The sequence below is a fragment of the Zonotrichia leucophrys genome, chromosome 5, assembly GCF_028769735.1.
Source record: "Zonotrichia leucophrys gambelii isolate GWCS_2022_RI chromosome 5, RI_Zleu_2.0, whole genome shotgun sequence".
Taxonomy (NCBI): domain Eukaryota; kingdom Metazoa; phylum Chordata; class Aves; order Passeriformes; family Passerellidae; genus Zonotrichia; species Zonotrichia leucophrys.
This window is the reverse complement of record NC_088175.1, coordinates 9,149,571-9,173,283: the sequence shown is the minus strand read 5'-3', so window position 1 is coordinate 9,173,283 and position 23,713 is coordinate 9,149,571. Positions and strand designations below refer to the sequence as shown.

The window sequence follows — 23,713 nt, the reverse complement described above, 5'->3', positions numbered from 1 at the left end:
AAAGCCTCAAATTGTATCTTCATTTTCTTTGGGATCTTAAAAAGAAATGTTTAGCTTGCTTTTTTTTTGTTTGTTTGGTTTGTTTATTCTGGTATTTTGGTTTGTTTTTTGTTTTTTTATTAAAAACCAAAACCAAACAACAAACACAAAAACCCAAAACAAAAAATCCCACAACTCAACAAGCCCTAGACATGCTTTCAGTTGTGTCAGACCCAGATGATCTGCCACATCTGCTGTTGTCAAGAGTGAGTAGCTGAGATGGAACTTCAGTTGCTGTTTAATACTCTGCGTGTTGTTAATGTGTAACTTTAGTGAGAACCAGAAGTGATTTACCATCAAGGTATTGACTTCCCAGCAAGGCTAATCCCTAATCCGTTTGGGTAGCAGGTCAGCACTGATACTTCCCTGGCTTTTCACCTTTCTCTTTGAATAAAATTGGTAGCTTAAGTGACACGTCTTCTCTGGATGTGTCACAAGTAAAAGGTGGAATGTCCATAAGCCCATGTGTGACTAAGGGAAAATATTGGAGTGTATGATCTCTATGGAAGGTAGGAGGCAGGGAGAGGATATACCTTTACTTGTTTGTTTATATGAACTTTCATGCTGCCTTTTAAATGAATACATGGACAGAATAAGTTACTTTATTCAGTCCTTCATTAAGTTTAACAAACTTTCTTGGCATACCGTTTTTTCTTGAATTTTCTAAAGGAATATTTTTCATATTCTTTGTTGTGCGACAGAAACCTTAAAGTAGAGTTAACTTAGCAGGTGTAAACAGCAGAGCTTCAATTTAAATGTTTTTATCTGGAAATTACCTATGTTCTCTTCAGTGTTAATACATGTTAACTGTCTTCTGCAGCTACCAAAGTCTTGAAGGCATCTGTGCTGAGAATTGTTACACACTAACCCAGTGCAAGGGTACTTACTAACTCCTCAGTGCTCAAAAATACCTGGAACACTTGCGTTGGAGAGGTCCGGTGCTGTTGATAGCATCGTTATTCCATTACTGTAAAAGTAAATGTAAGAACCGTAGCTGGCTTTATGTAACAGTTCCCAGAGATGTTTATCTGGTGATCGATGACGTTGGGTGTTTGAAGCCGTTGTTTTAGTGAGCAGTTTCAGAGCGGTTCGTGCCCTGTGGCCGTGCTCTGGTGGGCCTGCAGGGGCTGAGGAGCACGGGGGTGAGTCCCTGCTGGGAGGGGTTTGGGAGGCAGAGCTGCACATGGCACTGCCAGGGCTGGGTGTAAACCTCACTAGGGAAGAGAGCTGATGTTTGCCTGGGGTTTATGTGCTGTAATTTTATAGACAATGTAAAGGGTTATGTTTAGTTCTTAGTTCTTGAATTTATGAATCATGGCCCTTTCAAGTAGGGGGAATATAGAGGCCTCTGTCAGCATTGGTGACTTCAGACATTAGCTCAGCAGAATCTGGTTTTGAGTGACATTGAGTCTTTTTTGAAAACTAGTAACAGCATCTGCCAGGCTGTGTTTTGCAAGCCCTGTTAATGAAGTCTAATATCTGCTGAATTGGATTCAGTTTCTTGCTATGAATGGGTGAAAATTAGAGTTAGACCATCAGGAAATTTTTACACAAAGCTAAAATATTGATTGTTTTGTACTACTGCTTTAAAAAACCTGCAAAAGTTAACCACAAATCTTAAATTAAAAAACATGTTTTTATTTCAAAATAACAATTGGCAATAGGGGAGAAAATGTAGTTCAAACAACTTACTTTGTGGTAGAAGTTAAAATATTCAAAGGATGTTTATACATTGACACTTTTTGTTTTCTGGCTGCTTTTTTTAGAGGCACTTAAGTGGCTGAAGATACTACTTGTGTTGACATTCCTAAAGTTTTTTGTGGTTTTTTTTTTTTTGAAGAGAAGAAAGTTTTAAAAGGAGCAAAAAGTTTTAGGGGCTTCCTTTGTCCTTAATTTGAATTACTGTTTTATGTAATTCATCTGAACAGATCTTTTAAAGAAAAATGTTTTCATTGACACTTAAAGTGCTAGGATGTATATGATTTATTCAACTCCTACCAGATTTTTTATTAGCTCAAGGATAAAAGTATAAAATAATTTTCCTGGACATTGCCCTAGTCTCCACAATTACTTGATGGTTAATTTTTTGAAATGTGCACTTTTTAATGTTTTTCCTGATGTGCCCTTGTTTTTTTTTTTTTTTTTGCTGATGAGCAAAGGGACAGATGTGCTTAAGCTTGCATTGTGACTAAATTCTTGATTGCAAACAAATTGTAGTACTTGAAATTGTCATTAAATGGATTCAACTTCTGGAAAACTATATCGTGTTTTGTGTATTCTTGCCAATTTTTAATTTAGGGTTTTTTTTAATAGCCCTTATGGAAATGAGGAATGAAATCTTGAGATGATTATGATAAATAATGGAAGTAAAATTAAAGTACTGCTTTAGTTTTTGCACGTGTAATAGGTAGCTAGCTTTGTGAAAATATTGCTCATTTTGTATGATAGAAATAGGATATAATAGGTGTAAACATGCAGGGCTGATAGCAGAGCAGTATAACCAAGGAATGTTATGCCTCCCAAGAATGGGGCTTTCACTTTTGCTGTCAGCTTGACTTTTTGACATGAAGGGTTCTCTTTACTTTAGGCTTTATGAAAGTGAAGGAACCCAAACTGATACAGGTTTTGCCCTAGTAGAATGAAAAAAAAAATATGGGGGGAAAAAAATGACTGCATATTAAAAGAAGGTGAAAGGTAATTCAATTGGTGTTCTTAGCAGGACAGATTTAACAGAGTGATTTGGGATGAAAATGCTCACACTAGGCTTAACTTTTTTTTTTCTTAGTATGTATCTCTTGTCTACTCTGATTAGAAAAAATAAATTTCTTTGGTTTTGTTTCTGTCAGTAACTTTATCCAATTGCCTTTATTAGTCCCGTTACAACCCAGGGATCACAAACACAGCAACTACAGAAGCATTATGGCATTACCTCACCCATCAGTTTAGCTGCCCCCAAGGAGTTTGACTGCATGCTTACCCAGAAATTAATCGAAACCCTAAAACCTTATGGTGTGTTTGAAGAGGAAGAGGAGCTGCAACGCAGGTGAGCGAACACTGTTTTGTGTCCTGCCATGAGGTTCATGTGTGACTGTTGAACACCAAGTGTGTGTGTGTTCTTTCAAATGCTTTCTTAAACACCTAGTGGAATTGTAAGCTTAATTTTTCTCAATTGTTTTGTGGAGAAAAGAAGAAACTTCACAACTTTATAAAAGTTGTAAAGCTCGGTATGTTCATTACAGCGCTGGACACAAGTGGAGATTGCTCTCCTCAAAAGGCATGCGTACCTCTGAGAACTTCAGCTCTCCCTTTATCCCCCTCTCAAATACATATGCCTACAGTTTCACAATAGCTTCATACATATTCATTTTTATGGGTTTCATGTGACTTTTACCACTAGTTCCTTTTTATCAGAAAGAATTCCGAGGTCAGGCTGACTTGCCCTTACAGCAGTCCCTGTCTCTCTCTATCATCTTCTGTCTCCTCCCCTTTATCTCTGTCCTTCACTGAAGTAACTTCACTGAGCTTAGGCCTTGCAGTCTGGCTAAATAGCTACGATTTCTTACCACAGACTCAACTCAAAAATGTGCATTTCACCGAAATTAAAATGGATTTCTATCCTGGAAAATTTTCACTTTGCTTCACAATTAAGAGTAATACCTCAAAACACAGAGAGGAATTAAAATGGCCTTAAAATTTAAGAGGCTGGTGCATTTGCATTTTTTCCCCTTCATCACTACTTCATTGTAATGGACTTCATACTTTTTTTTCCTTATTAAGCTTTTTGAGGATTTTTCCCCCCCTCTCAGTATTGCTTGTCACTGTTCTTTTAGATGCATGAGTTATACAAATTACCATTTTATTTTGCAAATGAGTTGAATTCATGTGTGTATGCCTTGCATGCTTTCTTTTTTTTGGAGCTTAAATCTCTTGAATGTTTCTAAGGGGTGAAAAATAGTGGGAATGTTGTGGGAGTAACTCTTTCAGTATATATGTATATATAACAAGATCTCTAATTAGAACTGTAGTGTTACTGAAGTTGACTTACCGTGTTATGATGGTAACATTATAATGATAAAAAATTCTACTAGTTTTGTCTAAGTTTGTAACCTGTCATTCTGCTGTTTTATTAATAGGATTCTAATTTTGGGAAAATTAAATAACTTGGTAAAGGAATGGATCCGAGAAATCAGTGAAAGCAAGGTATGGGTGTACTTTACATGGGGTTGCCAATATTGTGTTTTGAAACACATTCCTGTACTAAATGGAATGAACCTCAGATTTGGGGAATCAAAAGAGATACCATCCTTGTGTAGTTTCTTTTGTTTACAAGCAGCATTGCCCCTTCATAGTAGCAGAACCTTGTCAAAGAAAGGAACTGATAGATGTAACTTGTCTTTTTCTCAAAATTCCTGCATATAGTACTGTACTAATCACAGGCTTAGAGTATTTGCCTTTGTGAAACAGTGCTTAATCTTAAAATGAACTTACTGCGTCTTTGTTGTCTGTGGTATTTTTCTTTAATGTTGTTCCTGTAATGTTACTTTTGTACACTAATAATGCTGATACTGTTTTTGCCAGGTTGTAGCAATCAGTGTTCTCACACATATTGTTTGACTGGTTATAGATTTGTGTGATTGTAGTGGTTTTTTTTTTTTTTAAGAGGAAACACCTGATTTTTTTTTTTAGGCTATATTGCTTTGTGTGTATTTGGGATTTTATGTTTTCTGTATACTTTCTTTATGCAATGAGAATTTATATATGAACAAGATTATGAGCAGGGACAGTCCTGCTATGTGTGTCTTGGTCCTTGAAAACAAAATAGTGAGAATATCGTGACTCATGTAAGATTGAAGGCTGCTTAAGTTAATATCATGTACGTTGAAAATAGAAGTTTGGCTTTATTTTGTCTTCTGCTGCATAAACAAACATTCATGTAGGGTTTCAGGTTGTAGCATTGCATCCTGTTATGAAAGGATAGCCCTCTTTGCCCACAGTACTGTGGATTCAACAGTTTTTTAAAGACTAGGAATTTTAGTAGATGTACCTAAACAATTTAAACATAAAATAAATGCCTTTCCTAACCCCAAATTTTTATTCAAAGGCTGTGGTACAAGTGTCTCTGAAAGTAATGTAATAAACACTGATAGAGTAGTGTTTTGAGTTGCTCTAAATTGGAATCCATCATCTATTTCTGTGTCTGTCTAAAATGCCTGAGTGGTAAGCAAAATGTTTGATCTCTGTAACATCATAAAGCTGTTGCACCTGAAGTGTAGAATTGGTGCAACAATTACCAGGTTGGAGGTGGTAATGTGTAACGTAGTTGAAATGTTATAAATGATCCAAGTGGCAAAAGTATCTCAGTCTTTTCTGTGAATACTGAGATTATTTCAGTAGTTCAGCAGCATAATTTTTGTGCAATATTTTTCCTCTTGTTTGAAAATAAATGGCTTGTGTTGTTTTAAGTTGTTGAGGTAAAATAACCTTTTTTTGCTCCATTTAGAATCTTCCGCAATCGGTGATAGAAAACGTTGGAGGAAAAATTTTTACATTTGGATCGTATAGATTAGGGGTTCATACAAAAGGTAATTTCCCTTTTTGATAAAAATCCATGTCTTTGAGCTAATGACTGATCTTGCTGTATTTTGAGGTGGTGTTAGATTTCTTAATTTTTTTGGTTAACCACCTCTAGTCTTCATTCTAAATAAAAGAATTATATTCCTGTATTATGTTTTCAGGGCATGAATTGAGAAACAAAGTTGAAAATTATTTAAAGACAGAGGAAGTTGTATACTTATAATTTCATGTTTTGTTCTTAGAAAATTGCACATGTTCCACAATTGAAGCAAGAGCATATGTATGTGTTCTGTATGTTTAATGGCCATGAATTATTTTTCATTTGGTTTGACTTAGTATTTCAAAAAACCACCATTCCACATGATGAAACTAAATTTTACTGCTTAATTATTAATAAAAATATATCTATTGCTGGCATTCTATGCATGTGAAGTATTGACTAATACACTTCTGCTAATTAACAATTTCAGGTGCTGATATTGATGCCCTGTGTGTTGCACCAAGACATGTGGAAAGAAGTGATTTTTTCACATCGTTTTATGAAAAGTTAAAACAGCAAGAAGAAGTGAAAGATCTGAGGGTATGTGAAACACCTGGTACAGCTTGCTGACCTGAGGATTAGGAGAACTCTGTAGTGAAAGATGTTGCATTAAATTAGTAAATATAACTTTACTTTTAAGATTTTAAGATTTTTTGTTAACCCGCAGCAAAGCCGAATTTTCTCTGGTCTCGCTTAGTAGATACACTTAAAAATTTGAATGGCAGAATGTTCTCTTAGCATGTATGTTAGTATGGCAAAATTTCTGCTTATTCTCTAGAAGCAGGCAGACACAAATATAAATGTTAGTTTGACAGGGTTCACAGCAAAGCTTGTTTAGTTTTGATGAAGGTTTTATGCTGCTTTTTTATAACTTCATGCTTACATAAACAGTAATGGTGGCTGATATTAACTAAACTTTTTATATTGGCTGTCAACTGTGCATTTGTAAAGGGAAGCTATATTTTTAGTGTCTTTTGTTACTAAATGCTTGTGCGTGATTTTTAGCTTCTAAAGATGATTTCCCTTATTGTAGTGGAAGACCATACTAATGCAGTATTTTGTTTGTGTTATACCTCAGTGACCTCCCTGAGTCAGCTGGTGGGAGCTTTAGTCTTGATATTGGCTCAGAGTAAATTTTCTCTGCTCCAGTTTTTTTTGGTTTTTTTTTAGATGAACATAGGTCCTGGCAAGTCTCTGGTTTAGTCCTGCTTTCATAAAATAAATGGGTCTGATTCTGCAGCATTCTTCTAATCTATGCACCCTGTAGTTGGTAACTACCAGGGTAATGCAAACATCTAGTGGTAACACTATATGCACTGAAACAACTGTTTTCAACACTTTATCTGAACACATTCAGTAATCTTTAAATTGACATGCTATATTTAAGAGGATTCAAATTTTCAGGTTTCCATTCACCTTTACTGTAAACTCTTAATTCCAGGTAATGTAGTTGATTAAGCAGCAAGGTATGTATGGTATCCAGTGTAGCGCTGTAGTGATGCAAATAACCTTTATATCAGGGTGTCATAATACTTTTAGATCATTCTAGCTAATATTTGAAGTTTGTACATGTCCATCTTTAGGGGAACATAAACTTTCTTAGTGATTGCTGTAGTGAGTATGAGATATTTTAAATTTGATTTTTGCTTAGGGTTGCTCCATCCTGCCAACCAGTAACGTTAAGATAACCTTAACTAAGGTTTGAGCACAGACAGTAGTGTTGTCTCTAAGAACTGAAATACTTCTGGAAGTTTTAACTCCAACAGTTCAGAGTATTTCTTATTTAGAGGTAGGCAGTGTTCATTGCTTTTACTAAAACCATGTGCTGCAGATCTGCATTTAGTTCAGATGCTCAGTTCAAGAAAATGGTACTTGTGGCTGATTCCAGAAGAGATGTGAAGTTGCATTGTGATATTGTTCTTCAAAACACATTTTCAACTTGTACTTGACCTCTGGAGACTGGTGATTGCTTTAGTTGATGTCAGGCTGCCTAGTTATACAGTCCTCTCCTCATTTCTTATACCAACTGTAGAAGCAGAAATAATAGGGTTTTTAGAGCAAGAATCCCTATAGCTTGGACTTGGAATACTTAAGAAATATTTGTGGAGAGTAAAAGATCATGACTTGGAATACTTAAGAAATATTTGTGAAGGGTAAAAGATCATGTGTAAGGAGAAAAGGGTTGAACCTTGAGGTAACACCATCAGAACTGGTTGGTACAAGTTTGGATCATTATTTATATCTAGACAGCTGCAGCACATAGTAGGTAGTGCTTACTGCATAAGTTCTCAGTGGTGGGGAAAGACATTGCTGACAGAAATCAACCTGAAAGCAGAAAAGCATTGGTATAAATAACATTTCATTATGATTGTCTAGACCTGGTAGCTATTGTTTATAAATGTTCTCTATACTGAAAATAAAATGCACCTTTTTTCCCCCCAGGCTGTTGAAGAAGCTTTTGTCCCAGTTATTAAACTTTGTTTTGATGGAATAGAGGTAAAGATCCTATTTTAATTTGTTTTGGTAGAATGTGGTTAAAACAAAGTTTTTAAGATCTTAGTAAGTTATTATTCAGTAATAGCAATGCTGTTAAAGTGACTCTCCCAAGTTCATACCTAAGATTTTGTCAACAGTCTTCAGTTGTGTAATTTGAAGTGGAGATTTAAGACTGAAATAAGTTTTTCTTGATGGACTTAAAGGTGTGTGCAGAATATCTCCCTGTTCTTTCTTTATTTTTTTTTTGGCTCTGCTGCCCACTTGTACTGATTAGTTTACCGACCTGTAGAGTACCAGAATAGGCATTATTTACGCTTAGCATGCAATAAATTTATATTTCTAAATAATGTGGCTTCAGAAGTTTTTTTTTCAATGCTAATGATTAACTGTCCAAATGAAAGATTTGCTTCATTATCCTACATTATAGAAAGTTGTGGTCTTTAAGTAGTTGTCAAAAGTTTGCTGCTGAAGGTATTCCTTTTGTCCTGATCTCTTGACATATCTGTAAAGACGTGACCTGAACAATGGTTTTGGTGGCTGTAGCCTGATGGATCAGCTGTCTTGGAGTACTGAACTTGCTAATTTGATTTTTACTAAGGAAACAGGAATGGTGATTTCAAAAGATACTCGGTTTATTCTTGTCAGACTGTTACACAGTCAAACTGTCATCTCTTGGTGACAAGAAAAAAACATACAACCTGTTTGTACACACAGTTAATGAGACTTGTAGTTGGATGATCTCAACCAGTAACTGGTGGGTACAAGGTTAGTTTACAGAGGGGAAAGAATTCCCGTGCTGGTCTTCTGGCAAATGGTATGGTGTAGTATTGTACACAAGATTGGCAATTTCTTGTCTCCCAGTCTGGGAATTTGTATCTGTTAGCCATTTTATACTGTCCATATGCAGCTGGGTATGAAGGAACATTTTTCTGGATAATCTGTTTGCTGTTTACATAGCTTAGGTATTCATTCTAGATGTTGAAACTTGCCATAGCTGTCTTCTGGTCAGTTTGGTTTTTGTACATGGGGTTTTTTTCCCTCTAGCCATTCAAGCTGGAGTTGTCTCTCCTTTTTAAAAAAAGAAATTTGAAATGCAAGACCAAATAGGGGGGAAAAAACCTGACTCTTTCCTCTAAAAGAAGTAATATCTTGTTCCAATTTAGTAATTCATGATGGGCTTTGATGGACTTCAGTTTATTACTGAGACTTAACTCATGTTGCTGACAGTGCATGAGAGTACTTTTTCTTACAGCATAAGTACACTCTTTGTATATACCAGTGCTGTTGGGCCAGTTTGATATTTGTGGTTGTGCCCAGCTATGTCAGTATCAAAAGATTTTAATTTCATTTTCCTTTTGCTAACCCAGGCAAAACATGCCAGAGGGTATAACTGAAGAAAAGGACTTTAGCTTTCTGGTGATCCTATTATTAAAACTTTAAAAAAATTCTGAAAATAAGTTTTTACGTGCCAGTTTTATGTTCTTGTTTAAAATAAACAACTTTCTTAATTTTATTTCCTGTAGAGTACTTTGTATTTGATTGCTACTACCTGTCCCCCAGTTACATAAGACACACTGTTCATTTCTTTATTTGAAAATAAATGTCAATGAGCTTTGAATCTTTTAGAGGTGCTAGACCTTCTAGAGATCAGAGCAGAATTTCAAGCTGAAGTTAATTTTGAACTTGTTTTACACTGAGAAGTAGTACTTTTGACTCAAGTAGGAACTTCTGTGTGTAATACAGATTGTTGATAAGATCAGCTATTAAGGACTTCTAAATACAAAATGCACTGAATAGTTTGGAAATACTTCCCTGTAGAGAAGGGCTTCATAGTTTAAAATAGATGGATGCAAAGTTTTAAGTACCTACAAAAAGTCTTTAAGGTGTCTTCAGCTTCACTTTATCTGAAATAATTTTAATGTAACTAAACCAGTTTAGTTCTTGATGCAGTAGTACTCCGTGTTTCATTGCCTTGTAGGTCAAGTGATAGCACTTTGGTTAAAAGCCTCATTTGGTGAAGTGCCTTTGTTGCCTTGCAGACAGTCTGCTGATAGGCACTTGATATTCTCATCAAGTGATGGAAAGGCAAACTGACTTCTGCACTTTGCAGTGTCCTTGTGTGCAGGGCAGTGTAAAATAACTCAGTCCTGAATAGTGTTTTAGGTGTTCTTGGTCTAGAAAAACCTTTGTTTAAGTATTGCAGAAGTAATAGCAAAAAATTGGACGTAGTTTCAAAATGTATATACTTGCTAAGCATTTTGCTGAATTTTCAAAACTTTTCTGTAATCAGGTATGTAGACTATTCATAGATAGTGGTCTTATATAGAATCAAATAGTTACACATGTGCTTTACAGGGGATGGGAAAGGTATCCTACTCTTTCTTATTACCATGGTAATTTTCATGGACTCATAGAATATGTTAGGTTGGAAGGAACCTGTCAGGATCATTGAAGTCCAACTGCTGGCCCTATGTAGGACATCCCAGGAGTCACCCCCTGAGCCTGAGAGGGTTTTCCAAATGCTTCTTGAACTCTGTCAGGCTTGGGGCTGTGGTCACTGACCTGGGGAGCCTGTTCAAGCTCCCAACCAACCTCTGGGTGAAAAAGCTTTCCCTGATATGTAATCTAAGCCTCCTCTGGCTCAGCTGTATGCTGTTTCCTTGAGTCCTGTAAGTGGTTATGAGAGTGAAGAGATCTGCACCTGCCCCTTTGTCATGTTCAACATCCTCATGGGGGGATGCACTGAGACTCCCCTCAGTCTTCTCTAGAGTTCTTCTCTAGAATATTTGAGAATATTTCAGCTAAAACCAGGATTTATGTTTTCATGGCGTGTTCTGATGTTGGTAGGATTTTGTATTCTGGACCTAGAAGTGATGCTTGTTCTCAAGTGATTTTATTTACACTGGCAGTCAGCATAGTTTTTGTGTGTGTGCTGGTTGTATATTAATCGAAATAGGTATTTTATCCTCTTGGAAAAGGAGTTGTAAGATTAGATTAAGGATCTGAAAGTGTTTCTTTAAGTGTCTGTGAAGGATGTTAGTTTGTATTTTTTAAAGAGATTCTTTGTACTAGCAAGATTACTATTAGTAAACTTGATGAAAATGACTTTGAAAACTATTCTTTCTTCTCTAGGATTCTCTAATGTCTTGCCTCTTTTTTTGTTCTTAAGATTGATATTTTGTTTGCAAGATTAGCACTGCAAACTATTCCTGAGGACTTAGATCTACGAGACGACAGCCTTCTTAAAAATTTAGACATTAGATGCATACGAAGTCTTAATGGTATGTATGTACTGATTTGTCTATCAGCTTGTCTAATCTTTAAATAACTATCCTAGGTTCTTTGATACAGTAGTTGTGGATTTGACTGAAAATGCAGCAACTTCATAGCTGGAAATAAAGGTCTTGCCAGTTTTGTATACTTTTCTGGAGGGAAGGATTGCTGCTTTTTGGCCAGACTGTGTTTATGGTTTTTTTCTCTTGTTTGGTTGATATATGGTTCTAGAAATTAATGGGACTTGCAAGACTTTTGTGTGAAGCATTACCTATTTTTATAAATAAAGATGTGTGCTTATTTTTTTAACTTGTGTTTGCACAAACTTACATTAAATTGGTTCAGTGATAAATTGGCAATATCAAAATGTTGTCAGTTTGAGATCAGTTCATTGTGTAACCCTTAATTCTCTACAATACCTTCATTTAAAAAATGTTTATTTATGTACAGGATGGTAGTTTTTTTAGCCTGGCCAGAGCTTGAGGAGGAAGAGGAGCATGTTTGCATGAGGAGCTCTGATTGTTGTTACAAACTAAAAACTTCATAATTTGACATCATCACATCCACTTAGCTGTTTTGTGAAATTCACATGTTGTGCAATCTCTAGAATTTGTAGTTGCCTCTTACTTTAAAAGTAGTCTTAGATAATACTATTTTCTTCCAAACAGCTCTCTGCAGCAACTTAGTAACAATGAAGTCCTACTTATTCTGTGTTATAAGCCCCCTAAAATTAAGCAGTTAATATTGCCATCTATGATGTTACAGTCTTAAAATATGCCATAAAACTAGTAGTAGAGCTAGTATGGTTAAAAACTATTCGTTTTAGCCTGGTCTTTAAAATTCACAACTTTGACCTATGGCTGGCAGGTTTTCTGTAGGTTCATGAGGACTTACACCATGAAGACTTATGCATGCACACTCCATGATACACTTCATCTGTTCATATAACAGCAGAACTTGTTTGTTCTTCAGCAGCTTATATAGTTCATTAATAGCAAAAAAATCAAGTAGCAGTCCAAATGTGTAGTTATGCACTCATGAATTGGCTACCTGAGTGTTGCCATAAAACACTAAAAGTGAAAAGAGACACATGAAAATATGTGAAGCTTTCTAATCCAAAACAAAATTAATCAGAATAGGAAGCGAGTTTCCAGCAAGCTTGTCTAAAAAGTTTGGTAGTGTTGACAGTGGGGGAGGATAAGCAAGCAAAAAACTTTGGAAACAGCAACTGTAATTAATTCCTTTTTTCTTTTGCAGGTTGCCGGGTAACCGATGAAATTCTGCATCTAGTACCAAACATTGACAACTTCAGGTTAACACTGAGAGCTATCAAATTGTGGGCAAAACGTAAGCAGTTATATTCCAAAATTTGTCAAGTCTTCACTACCTCTTCTGGTTACTGACATGTTTCTCCTTTTGTCTTTCTCTTCTCGATCCACAGGCCACAACATCTATTCCAATATACTAGGTTTCCTTGGCGGTGTGTCCTGGGCTATGCTAGTAGCAAGAACTTGCCAGCTTTATCCAAATGCAATAGCATCAACTCTTGTACATAAATTTTTCTTGGTATTTTCTAAATGGTATGTTTTTTTTGGTTTTTTTTTTTGGTTTGTTTTTAATTTAGATTAAACTAAAATAAAATTGTTTGTAGACACTAAATTTTAGTCCTGTTTTTATGGTACCATTTTCAGCTGTTACCAAATTAAGTTTAGAAGCATTGTTTCTGCCACCAGAAATTGTCAGATAAGTTTTTCAGTAAATCATCCAACATATCTCATTTTTAAAGCATCCAAACCAAAGCCACCCAATTCTTAATTAAAATTTTCTCATGTAGTTTTTGTAATTCAACCATACTCTTCAGATAAAATATTTTTATAGTAAAAAATAATAGCATATACCCCAAAATTTGTATGAGGTATGCCAGTATCTGATTTAGGCATATAGCTTAAATGCAGTTAAGAGAACCAATGGCAAAAATGTGGATTTTTAATCTTTTACCACTGTAAAGTGGTAGGTGTTTCAGAATTACATGCCATTTCATACCCTTGAGCTAGTTAGCTCAGAAACATGGTTTGAATAGCTGATGGGAACATTCCAAGTAAATATAGAACAAATGGGACAAAAGTGAACTTTGCAGATTACAGATGAGTACTGTTTTTCTTGAAAGTCCATATTTGCATACCTGTATTCTTCATGAGACACTGACAGACGTTAAGAATCACCAAGATGTTGCTTTCCTCCAAGTATAGTGTCTTCTTAATGTGAAGATAATTTGCACACTTTCACTGTCGTGTATTCATAGGCTTTATAGCCTCCTTGAGGTATGTAGTAATATTTTGCCACACCAAGGTAATAGAGGGGAATTGGTTGCAATCTCTGTTTAATGTGTTTCTTGGAATTCTCTTCTGTTGGTACATGAATAGCATAGGAGCATAATGTACAAATTCCAAGAGATTAACTGACTTCTGCTCTTTATAGGAAGATAATTTTTATTCATGGGGTAAGATGAGTTGAAGAACAAGTGTTACTTTTTAGTGTTTAATTAAAAAAGTTTCTTTCTCTCTTGATTATAATATTCTTTTAATACATATGGTTTGTAATAATGCTGTATGCCTGTAACTGTGCTGGCTGTTTGTTCTGTAGTTTGTCCATGAAACAGCTGGCTTGAAGATGGACTCAATGTCAGTCTTCACAGAGGAATTTATCATTGATTAGTATATTTCAGGAAGAATATAGAGGAGTTTTAATTAGTTATCTAAACCAGTGGTTATAAACCTTCAGGACTACAGAAAATGCCTTGTTCTGATGCCCTGGAGAAGCTAATTGCAGTTGTGTTGTAGTTCAGCAATACACCTTATTTAAACAGCCCCAGTTAAACGAGCCTAGTTGAGAGGAAATGGTGCTTTATTTTGAGAGAAGATTTAAGATGGATCACATTCAAAAGTGTTGTTTGTGTATCATACATGGTTGTATCCAGTAGTCTTATTCAGTGCTACAATCTTTTTGAACAGGGAATGGCCAAATCCAGTGCTATTGAAACAGCCAGAAGAATGCAATCTTAATTTGCCTGTATGGGACCCAAGGGTTAGTGTGTTATTTTTTCCCCTCTAAGTCACACTGTACAATAAATTCGGTTGCTTAAAAAATACTAGGTGAACTTCATTGTGGGTTTATTGAACTTAATGTTGTGGTGTTATATCTTCATAGGTAACCTCTAATTCTTCTGAGTATAGAACAAAGTTACCCTAAGTTTCTGAATTGACTGCTTGAAGCACACTTGCTAATCAATGTACTTTTTCTCCCAGTTTTTGCTATAAGTGATCTTAATAAAAATTCAGCATAAATAGTTATATGTCCTAAAGTGATGCATTTTTGGAAAATATCTAATCTTAAAATAGTTTGCTTATTACTTCAAGCCTGTTACTTTTGTAAGTATCTTGAATTCAGTGCAAGTTACACCAAGATAGGCTTGGTTCCATTTAGTTGTGGTAAAGTATCTTTTCATCTTGCACCAAAGAAGATAATAACTTGAAGTCTTTTTAGTAGTTTTGTGTATTGTTTATAATACTTGATCTCCATCTTTGTAGCGCTTATATTAAAGATATTGGACATATTTGTCCTTCAGGCTGTCAATGAAACAAACAGTTTGCAGCAGATGCATGGCTCCCATTGTGAGCTTTCAGTAGGACATAATATGAGCGTGCTCAATGCTGTTTTGTTGATCATAATATTCAACTAATCTTTATTTTGGGGAATAGTGTAAGCATCAGAGGTTGAGTTGTATTCCCTTCTGTACTTCAAATCTTTTTTTTCTGATTGACAAAAGTTCACATTTAAATATGTGAAGTGATTGAAAACATGTTCTTGAGTCTGTTATTCCTGAAACAGGAAGTTGGAGGTCAGTGTGTGATGGGAACTGTTGTAGTAACTAATCAAAGTGGGCTAAGGTAATGGCAGGGGTTTATCTTTCATTTACCTTCTACAAGATTGTTACCCTAATAATATTTTAATGTACTTTGGTGTGTATGTTGTGTCCTTTCTTTTTTTGTTACCCTGTCTGCTGTTAAATAAAAGTACGTTAATGCAAGTGATGCTTCTGTCAGGTTCCATAGAGCCTCTTTTCTTAAAATGGCTCTTAATTTTCAGTAGTGTTACAGAAATAAAGTGTAAAATATCTTTCACAATGTCCGAAGACAGTCATTCTGCAGAAGGTGGTCATGTGGTGATGAGGTGTCCTTGGTTTCATGTGATCACAAACTAATTCCTATTGAAGAGGGAAATTGTTCTGTTTGGTTGGCATTTCTGGATTTGAAAATGCCTGCAACTTGATGTGCTGACAGGTTACAGCCCTCCCACATCACTGTTGTTCAGAAAGATGTCCTTTGTGAAAGCATTTTTCTTGTTTTCTAAACTTTCTCTGTACTCTTGCTCTGCAAACGAAGGTCTCTTAGAACTTAAGACTTGGTTGTAGTAAAGGGAGAAATCCAAATTTGTTAACTGATGTGTATGCTTGAAGAAAACTGATTGGCTGTTGTTATATGTAGGTAAACCCCAGTGATAGGTACCATCTTATGCCTATAATTACACCAGCATACCCACAGCAGAACTCTACGTACAATGTGTCCGTTTCCACACGGATGGTCATGGTTGAGGAATTTAAACAAGGTAAGTATTATCTTATGCTCTCTATATAGATGTTCTCAGATGGATTTAAAATAGTTTTATTGTGGGTATGCTTTGAAAGGGGGAGGTGGGTGGATGTTAAAAAGCTTATTGCGAGACTGTTTTGAGGGAGGTTGAACTTGGCCTGTTAAACTTAACAGTGCAAACTTAGTGGATCCTTCTGTAGGCCTGTCTTTCACTCTTAGAAACTGAGGGTAATGAAAGAGGGTGCCTTGTGCTTTGAAAATAAGAACTAATTGTATAATAACTTAATTTTAGTGGCTTAGATTGTTACATGAAGGATTAGCAATAGTTCCACGTGATGCCTGTTTCTAGGCCTAATGTAAGTCACTAGACTCTCTTGAAGATGAGTCCTGGATTTATCCAAGTAATGAATAATTATAGCAGATAAGGGAAGACGTTATCAAAGCAAGAAGTAGATTTGATGCAGGGAGCAACTACAGCTAGCTTTCTCAGAGCAGTTTCTTAATGACTCACTCTTTCTTTGCCTTGTAAAATGCCTTGCACAAGGGTGATTTAAGGAAAATACTATAAGGGAAAGATCTGTTGTCTTTGAACTGAGTAGTTAGTGTGGCATATGCAAAAAACCAAAATGAAGCTGTTACACCACAGAGCAAAAATATGGGAAATAATCAGATCAATTAATATACATTTCTAAACAGATTGAGGTTTTTAATAATATGGTTTGTTTAACTAATGACCAATGAAAGTATGACTGAATTATAAATCTTGTTGATAAATTGCTGTGAATTTGAAGGGAGGAAGTAATTCTTAGTAGATTTTGCTTAGTTAACAAACTGTCTTTACTCTGGATACTAAACTGTATTTTTTAAAAAAAGTTTAAATTTTTTTTTTTTATAATTTAGGTCTTGCTATCACAGATGAAATTTTGCTGAGTAAGGCAGAGTGGTCCAAACTTTTTGAAGCTCCCAACTTCTTTCAGAAGTACAAGTATGTATTTTATGGCATGGCAGAATATTTAAAGTTTATCAGTTGAACTACCTCATAATGCTCTGTAGCACAGGATCATAAATATACATACATTAGATGTCCAAAAAGTGTTTTGTTAGGATTATTTTATAATGTGGGAGAGGGAATACACTACTGTTCTTTCTCTTGGAAAGTATATAATCTCCTCAGGTACATTTTGTGTCCTAAACCTGTATTTGAGAAACCAGGTAGTCCCTGAGCAGATACTTAGAATGTCACCAGTTAACTCTAGAATTGGTATGCCACCTACCAGTAACGTTGAAGAAGTGTCATCTGGTGGTTTGACTGATAGAAATATTCTTTAGTCCTGTCAGTAAGCATTCTAACAATGGGCCTTTCCAAGAAAAAAGATGTTAACTTATTCTGAAGGTCAGTACTTAAGATGAATAAGTACTCAAAACTTGTGTTTTCTTCTGTCAATATAGTCAGCAGTTTACTCTGATAATAAAAGGTATTTTTGCAATTGTGTTGACTAACTACCAGTTGTACTAGTTATTAATAGATTTTTTTCATTAAAGTTTAAGGCTCTTGGATCTTATATTAACTCACCTAGCTTTTCTAATTTTGTAATGTCTCTGAGGGAAATACTGAAATTCACACTTCACACTTTTAGGGTTTCTAGTAATACACTTGTGGGGCAGAAGTTTGTTAAATGTATACGGACTTGCTGAAAGTTGTATTTTTATAATAAATATGGATTATTAAAATATGGACTACATCTTCTTTGCCCTCAGTTTGAAATTGGAGACCCATTTTTCTTGAATCAAGATCAAATATATTTTACACTTGTTTGTGTTGAGTGGTTGGTTGGTTTTGTACTAATCTAAACAAGATTGAAATATACAGTTCCCCCATTAAAAGAGACTGATGACCTTCATAATGTGTCTGTGTTTTGTTTCTATACCTTTTGCATGATAAAAGCTTTAAAACATTTGGATGGCTTTTATGTTGTTCCTTGGAGCTTAAGATTTAAAACATTTTAAAAACACTGTTAAATTATATTATTTTTGAAGTAAAAAATGGTCTGCAGACAAATCAGTTTCTGTTCAAGAGGTTGTTCATAAGTTCCCCAGTACATTTTCTTCATTTCTTTCAAAAGTAGAAAAAAAATAGGAAGTGTTTATTGTCATTTGAAATAATCTCCATTTTAATACAGGTTTTTATGTGTATCAGCTTAAGCCATTTTACCAGGTGTTGCAATAAAATCTTCTCTTGCTCAACAATATATATCCAGGTTTTCTGTTTTACACAAGATATCTTTGCTCTATTTTTTTTTTAAGTATGGCATGGTATTATGGAGTCTGCTTTAATTTAAATTACCCAGGATTTTCTCTGTTTTCCCTTAGATTAATTTTATGATTTTGGTTAGTAGTCTTTACAAAGTAAATAATTGTATGCAGTCTATGTCTGTATCCAGTAAAGTCACATCTCTTGGTCAGTTCTCCATCTAAAAGATATTTGGAATTTTTTTTTTCCCTCTTCACACTCTTCTCCTGTTTAAATTGTAGATGCCTTGTCATGTTCTGCTGAAATTCATAGCAGTGTGTAATGCTCTGCCAGATAAGAGACCATCTGATCTTTGCTCTGAGACAAACATTTCTTTTAATCTCTGAAAGAATAACTTCAATGGCAATTAGTTGCTGAATATCTGTTCTTCATAAGCACTTTTGACTTGCTGTTTGTGTTTAAAATAAACCAAGGAAATCTATAGGCTACTTTAGTAGGAGCAGATTAGAAATCAGGAAAGCAGAAATCTGCTTTTAGTTACTTATTCTTTTCTTTTTAAATGTCAGCAATTACTTGGAGTTAGGGAATTGCAACATGTAGTGTCTGCCCTTCACGTAGATTTAAATTTTTAGAAGGGAAAGGCAACAACAAAGAATGTGTAGATAGGGTGTTTTATAGAAAAATGACAAAAATTTCAAATGGATATGAGTTTGAAGTGTTGCACGAGAGTGAAATCCTTATAGCTTAAGACCAAGAGAGCAGGATTTTGAGAGAAGTAGCACTCAGGTAATGAGCTCTAGCATATTCTTTCTATGTTGTTAAGAGAATTCTGCTAAATAAGAATATAAATATACCTTTTAAAAAGGTCGCCGAAATTCTTGGCTTCATAGGACTGTAAAGTACTGAATAAAAGTGTAATTCCCAGACAAGTAATAAAGAAAAATTGAAATTACATGTTCAGGTGTTCTCAGTTGGTATTTTTTGTTTTTTGGGTTTTTTGTTTTTTCTTTTTCCTCCAGAAAGTAATACGACTCTAATTTGGGTTATTTTTTTAGAAAGGTGTGTTAATGATGTATTATAATTGTATACTATCTACATCAGATTATTTTTATGAAACTAATTATGAATGGAAGACAGTGAGGAAACATCCCAGCCCCCAAACAAACAAAACCCCAGACTGATACATTTCAGAATAATACCCAGAATCTAAAAGACACCATTGAGAGGCAGAAGCTTAAGCTAAGACCATTTTTTCTTTATAATGAAGTGATAGACGCTTCTGAATTACACATATGCTTTGTGATAAAACTATGAATGAGGCACTGATAAAGAAAACCTTCTCTTAGAAAAATTTAGTAGTGAGACCTTGGACTCTTAGAACTAAGGGTATCTTCATTTTTAATACAACTTATTTAATTGTATTGAAAATGGTAGTAGGAAATTTCTAGAAAATAATTCCCTCTCAGCACTAACAGCTGGTAGGTGAGAAGAAATTGGGTCTTTTTCAGCAAACACTACCTGAAGAAAAATAGTTAGCAGTCACTTATTTTTTTCATAACTAAGGCTTAGGGTTTTTTTCTCAGTATTTACCAGCTAGCTGAGGCTTTTAGACATAGCCAAATTACTTTCTTTTTATGTCGTTCTTCAGAAGTTTGTTTCACAGGGATGCTTTTAGTAAGTAACTGGAAACCGATTTCTTCAAATATTTGCAGGTTTGAATTGTCTTTTTCGATTCAGATGTGGTTAAAAATATCAAAAAGTTTAAACATTGTCATGTCTACTGAATGAGACATTCTGCAGGTGTGCAATGTGTGTGGTGTAGGAATCTTACTGAAAGTAGTGTTCCTTAGAATAAGCCAACATTAGTAATTATACAGAATTCCAGGTCTCTTATTATCTTTTTCCATAACATTTTCCTGTGAAGCAGTTAATACTGCCAAAATGCAAAACGAAAAGGTTATTTTATCTCTGTGTTGTTCAGAGCAGGGAAGATGTTTCTCCAAATTTCTCCCTTGCAGTTCCCTTGTTTCATTGACATCCCCTGACTGAAATCAGAGGATTGTAGCATGTAGCAGGATTTTGGCTCTTGCCACCTTAAAATAAGTAGAGAAACATGTAGCTGCTAATTTGATCTGTTGATTTGGATTTGCTGTTGTGACTTGAAGGCCTGTGGTACCAGAGAACTCTGTAGCATCGTTTTCCAGTGTCATTGACCTTGCTTTCCTCTCCATGAGCTATATGCTAGGGACTGGTCTCTTGTGTTACTTCTGTTTAAATCTTGGTTGAAGGTACCTAAATATGCCATATCTGTATAGAGTAGTGCAGCACTGGATCACTTAGGATGTTAAAAACTTCCCAGCTGAGCTTCTGAAAAACCTACCTGTAAGCATGTGAGATTGCCTCAGTGCCCTCATTAGGAACTCAAGCTAAAAGTTATCTTTTCCCATTCTGCTGTCCTTGGATTTCTTTGTTTAAAATACTGTTCTTGTTTTGTGTACTGTCTCTTTGAAATCTGCTTACAGTGGTTATACACTGAATATCCTGGAAAATAATTCAGAGTTTAAGAATTATCATCAGAGGAAGCATTCCTTATGAAATTTCAGATAAGTGCCTTCAGAGAATTCCAGAATGCAGATAGAAATTTTTAAACCACATTTCAAAGTGTTACTTTGGATTTTGAGCAAATGCATTTGTGCTAACCACTCTTCTCATTCAGAAATAATGTTGCAACTAGGACAGCAGACATGTAAAGGTAGTTGTCACCAATTTTTCTCTTGATTTGTTATAGTTTAATCTCTGATCTCATCAGGTGTTAAAATATTTCAACTAGTGCTACATTCCTAACCTTTTATTTAAGGCATTACAGTGGAATTGCAAATGGCCCTAAACTCCAAAATATTTTGAAGTCTGTTAGTCATACACTTGTGACATAGCCCCTTTTTCTACCTAACAATGCTTAATTTCATGTAAGGTATATACTTAAGTGAATAATCTGTATTTTACAATGTAGAGTTTACTGCAAAGTTTTAATATTAAGGTTTGAATGTCTAGTTTTAGAAATATCTATAGAATAGCATATTGTCTTTATCTCCAAAGGCATTATATTGTACTCCTAGCAAGTGCACCGACAGAAAAGCAGCGACTAGAATGGTGAGTAATCCTTGAGATTTAAACAAAAAAAACCACCCAACCTCCCCCCAAAAGCAGAACCTCCCTTCCCCCCTCCCCCAGTCAACCTTGGACAAGGGAGTATCTAGTGTATCAGGTGTCATCTTAATGAATGAAAGTGGAGCGTCAGTGTTTCAAAATTAAATGCATGAAGACTGTAGAGTTCTGAAAAAAAACCCAGTAAAAATAAAAAACTGGGGAGTGAAGGCTGTTGCTTGAATTTTTCCTTAACAGGAGTCTCAGATTGACTTTACAAATGCTTTGTGCACTTTTTTTTAATAAGCAGTGTGAGGAGGTATGTTTTCAGTCACGTGAAATGCTGTTTCTCAAAACAAAAATTACCCTTTCCCATGTTTCTGCTCTTTTATTAGTGAAATTCTAAGATTGGCAAGTATTGAGAATTTCTTTACCTCTAAAATTCGTGATCTGAAGCCAAAAGAATATTGGATAAATATGTGGTTGTCCTTTCTAACTGCCTTTTACTCGATGTGTAATGTCTTGTATTTAATTCCATTTGTGAAATCAGGCCGCAGAGAGAGCTGCAGGGCATTCTTAAGCTTCCCTTGTCAGCTTTTGTAATGCCTTAACTGAAATTATTGATCTGAATTAATCTGACGTGCACTAATTCATTAGTGGTCTCAAGTATTAGTATAAGGAGAATGTTGAGGATTTTATCCTGATATGTGATGTTGGATACTTCTATTATTTCCTGTTAATGAGATCTTGCTAATAAATGACATTTATACAGGGTGGGCTTGGTGGAATCAAAAATCCGTATTCTAGTTGGAAACCTGGAGAAGAACGAATTCATTACACTGGCTCATGTGAATCCACAGTCATTCCCAGCACCCAAGGAGAATCCTGACAAGTAAGCAAACCTATTTTCTTCATTTAGTAGGGAGAAACTAACTTAACTAAAACACAATTTCATTAATAAATAAACGGACATTTTTATAGAATCTTAAAAGGATTAATTTTTAATGACAGCACCTAAAGGCAAACAAAGGATGCTCAGCTCTTCTTAAGTAACATTTAAAATAGGTGTTATTTAAATTAGGTACTCTTTAATTGTGTATAAGAATGTCTCTAAATCAGAAAATAAGGGGAAAATATTTTTGTTAATAACTGTATTGATTGCATAATTTCCCGCCAACCTGTATAAGTTACTACTACTTAGTTGATGCTGTTTTAATTGTGAGGAAGCACTGAGAATCTGGGAGAACATCAGGCACTGTACAAGAGAGCTCTTGAGTAACTGAGTTCATTTAATGTTATAAAATTTAGCAATTGGGATGAAGATCATTGAAATCATAATGGCTGTGGTTAGAATTTGTCAGGTTGTGGAAACAGGAGATAGTATTAAGTGCTTCAGATCGCTGAGGATTTTAAATGTTGTTTGACTCCTTCCTCCTCCACTCAAAACAGCAGTTGCAGGTGTGTGGGGGAGGAAAATTCTTTTAAGACTTTTTTCAAGATAGCATTGTAATTAATTTGTTTGGAATCATATTTTTATGTGAAGTGTGAGAGTGGGGGAGGAATTTGTCTTTACTGGGATGTGTGAAAAGCCTTGTTACTCTTTCACAGGGCCTTTTCCACACAAACTGCTTCAAGTACAGTATAGGGCTGCTTTTTTTTAAGAGGTTATATAATTGTTACACGTGTTCCTAGTAAAACTGGATGAAAGCAGGCAGCACCTCCTCAGCACCAGTTTAATGAGTGGATATAGCTACAACTGCCTGCATAATCAGAGGCTCCAATTAGCTCTTATTTCAGAGGACTTGATTCAGGGAATACCTCCAGCAAAGGTTATCTTCACAGGATATACAAAGGACATTCATTCTTTCACCATCCCATGTAAAGGGGAGCTGTCAAAGGGAGGGTTTTAACTGAAACCTGCAGTTTGTGGTCAGTTACAGCTGAGAGATTTGAGCATTGAAGACCCGTTTAAGTTGCAAAATGGAAGTTGCTTTATTGGGTAATAGATTCTAATTACTTTCAGTGTCTTTATAGTTGCTATGTCTAGTTGAGATCTGGTTATTCTCATGCTAGGAGCTACATGAGAGGATCTATATGGGAACACAGTTGAATGGAGTAATCTACTGATGATATAAGTTCATTTGCTGGGGGTAGATGTGTAGTGTTTAATGACTTATTTGTGAATGAAAAAGAAATATTGTTACACAACTTGAGTTTTGCCTTTCTGTGTCCAGTTAACTATTGATA

General features: G+C 35.2%; 1 protein-coding gene across 4 annotated transcripts in view; it reads left to right on the top strand.

The window, feature by feature from the left end:
• The window catches only part of PAPOLA (poly(A) polymerase alpha), a 43,972-nt gene that overhangs the window by 5,693 nt on the left and 14,566 nt on the right, over window positions 1-23,713 (top strand). For all 4 annotated transcript variants that reach the window (XM_064713836.1, XM_064713835.1, XM_064713834.1 and 1 more), the window contains exons 2-14: window positions 2,912-3,082; window positions 4,173-4,239; window positions 5,540-5,621; window positions 6,084-6,193; window positions 8,096-8,149; window positions 11,319-11,430; window positions 12,680-12,769; window positions 12,864-13,002; window positions 14,434-14,506; window positions 15,967-16,087; window positions 16,972-17,056; window positions 21,419-21,472; window positions 22,239-22,358. In XM_064713836.1, coding sequence (XP_064569906.1) covers window positions 2,912-3,082; window positions 4,173-4,239; window positions 5,540-5,621; window positions 6,084-6,193; window positions 8,096-8,149; window positions 11,319-11,430; window positions 12,680-12,769; window positions 12,864-13,002; window positions 14,434-14,506; window positions 15,967-16,087; window positions 16,972-17,056; window positions 21,419-21,472; window positions 22,239-22,358 — 1,278 coding nt within the window. The remainder of the gene's footprint in view (window positions 1-2,911; window positions 3,083-4,172; window positions 4,240-5,539; window positions 5,622-6,083; window positions 6,194-8,095; window positions 8,150-11,318; window positions 11,431-12,679; window positions 12,770-12,863; window positions 13,003-14,433; window positions 14,507-15,966; window positions 16,088-16,971; window positions 17,057-21,418; window positions 21,473-22,238; window positions 22,359-23,713) is intronic.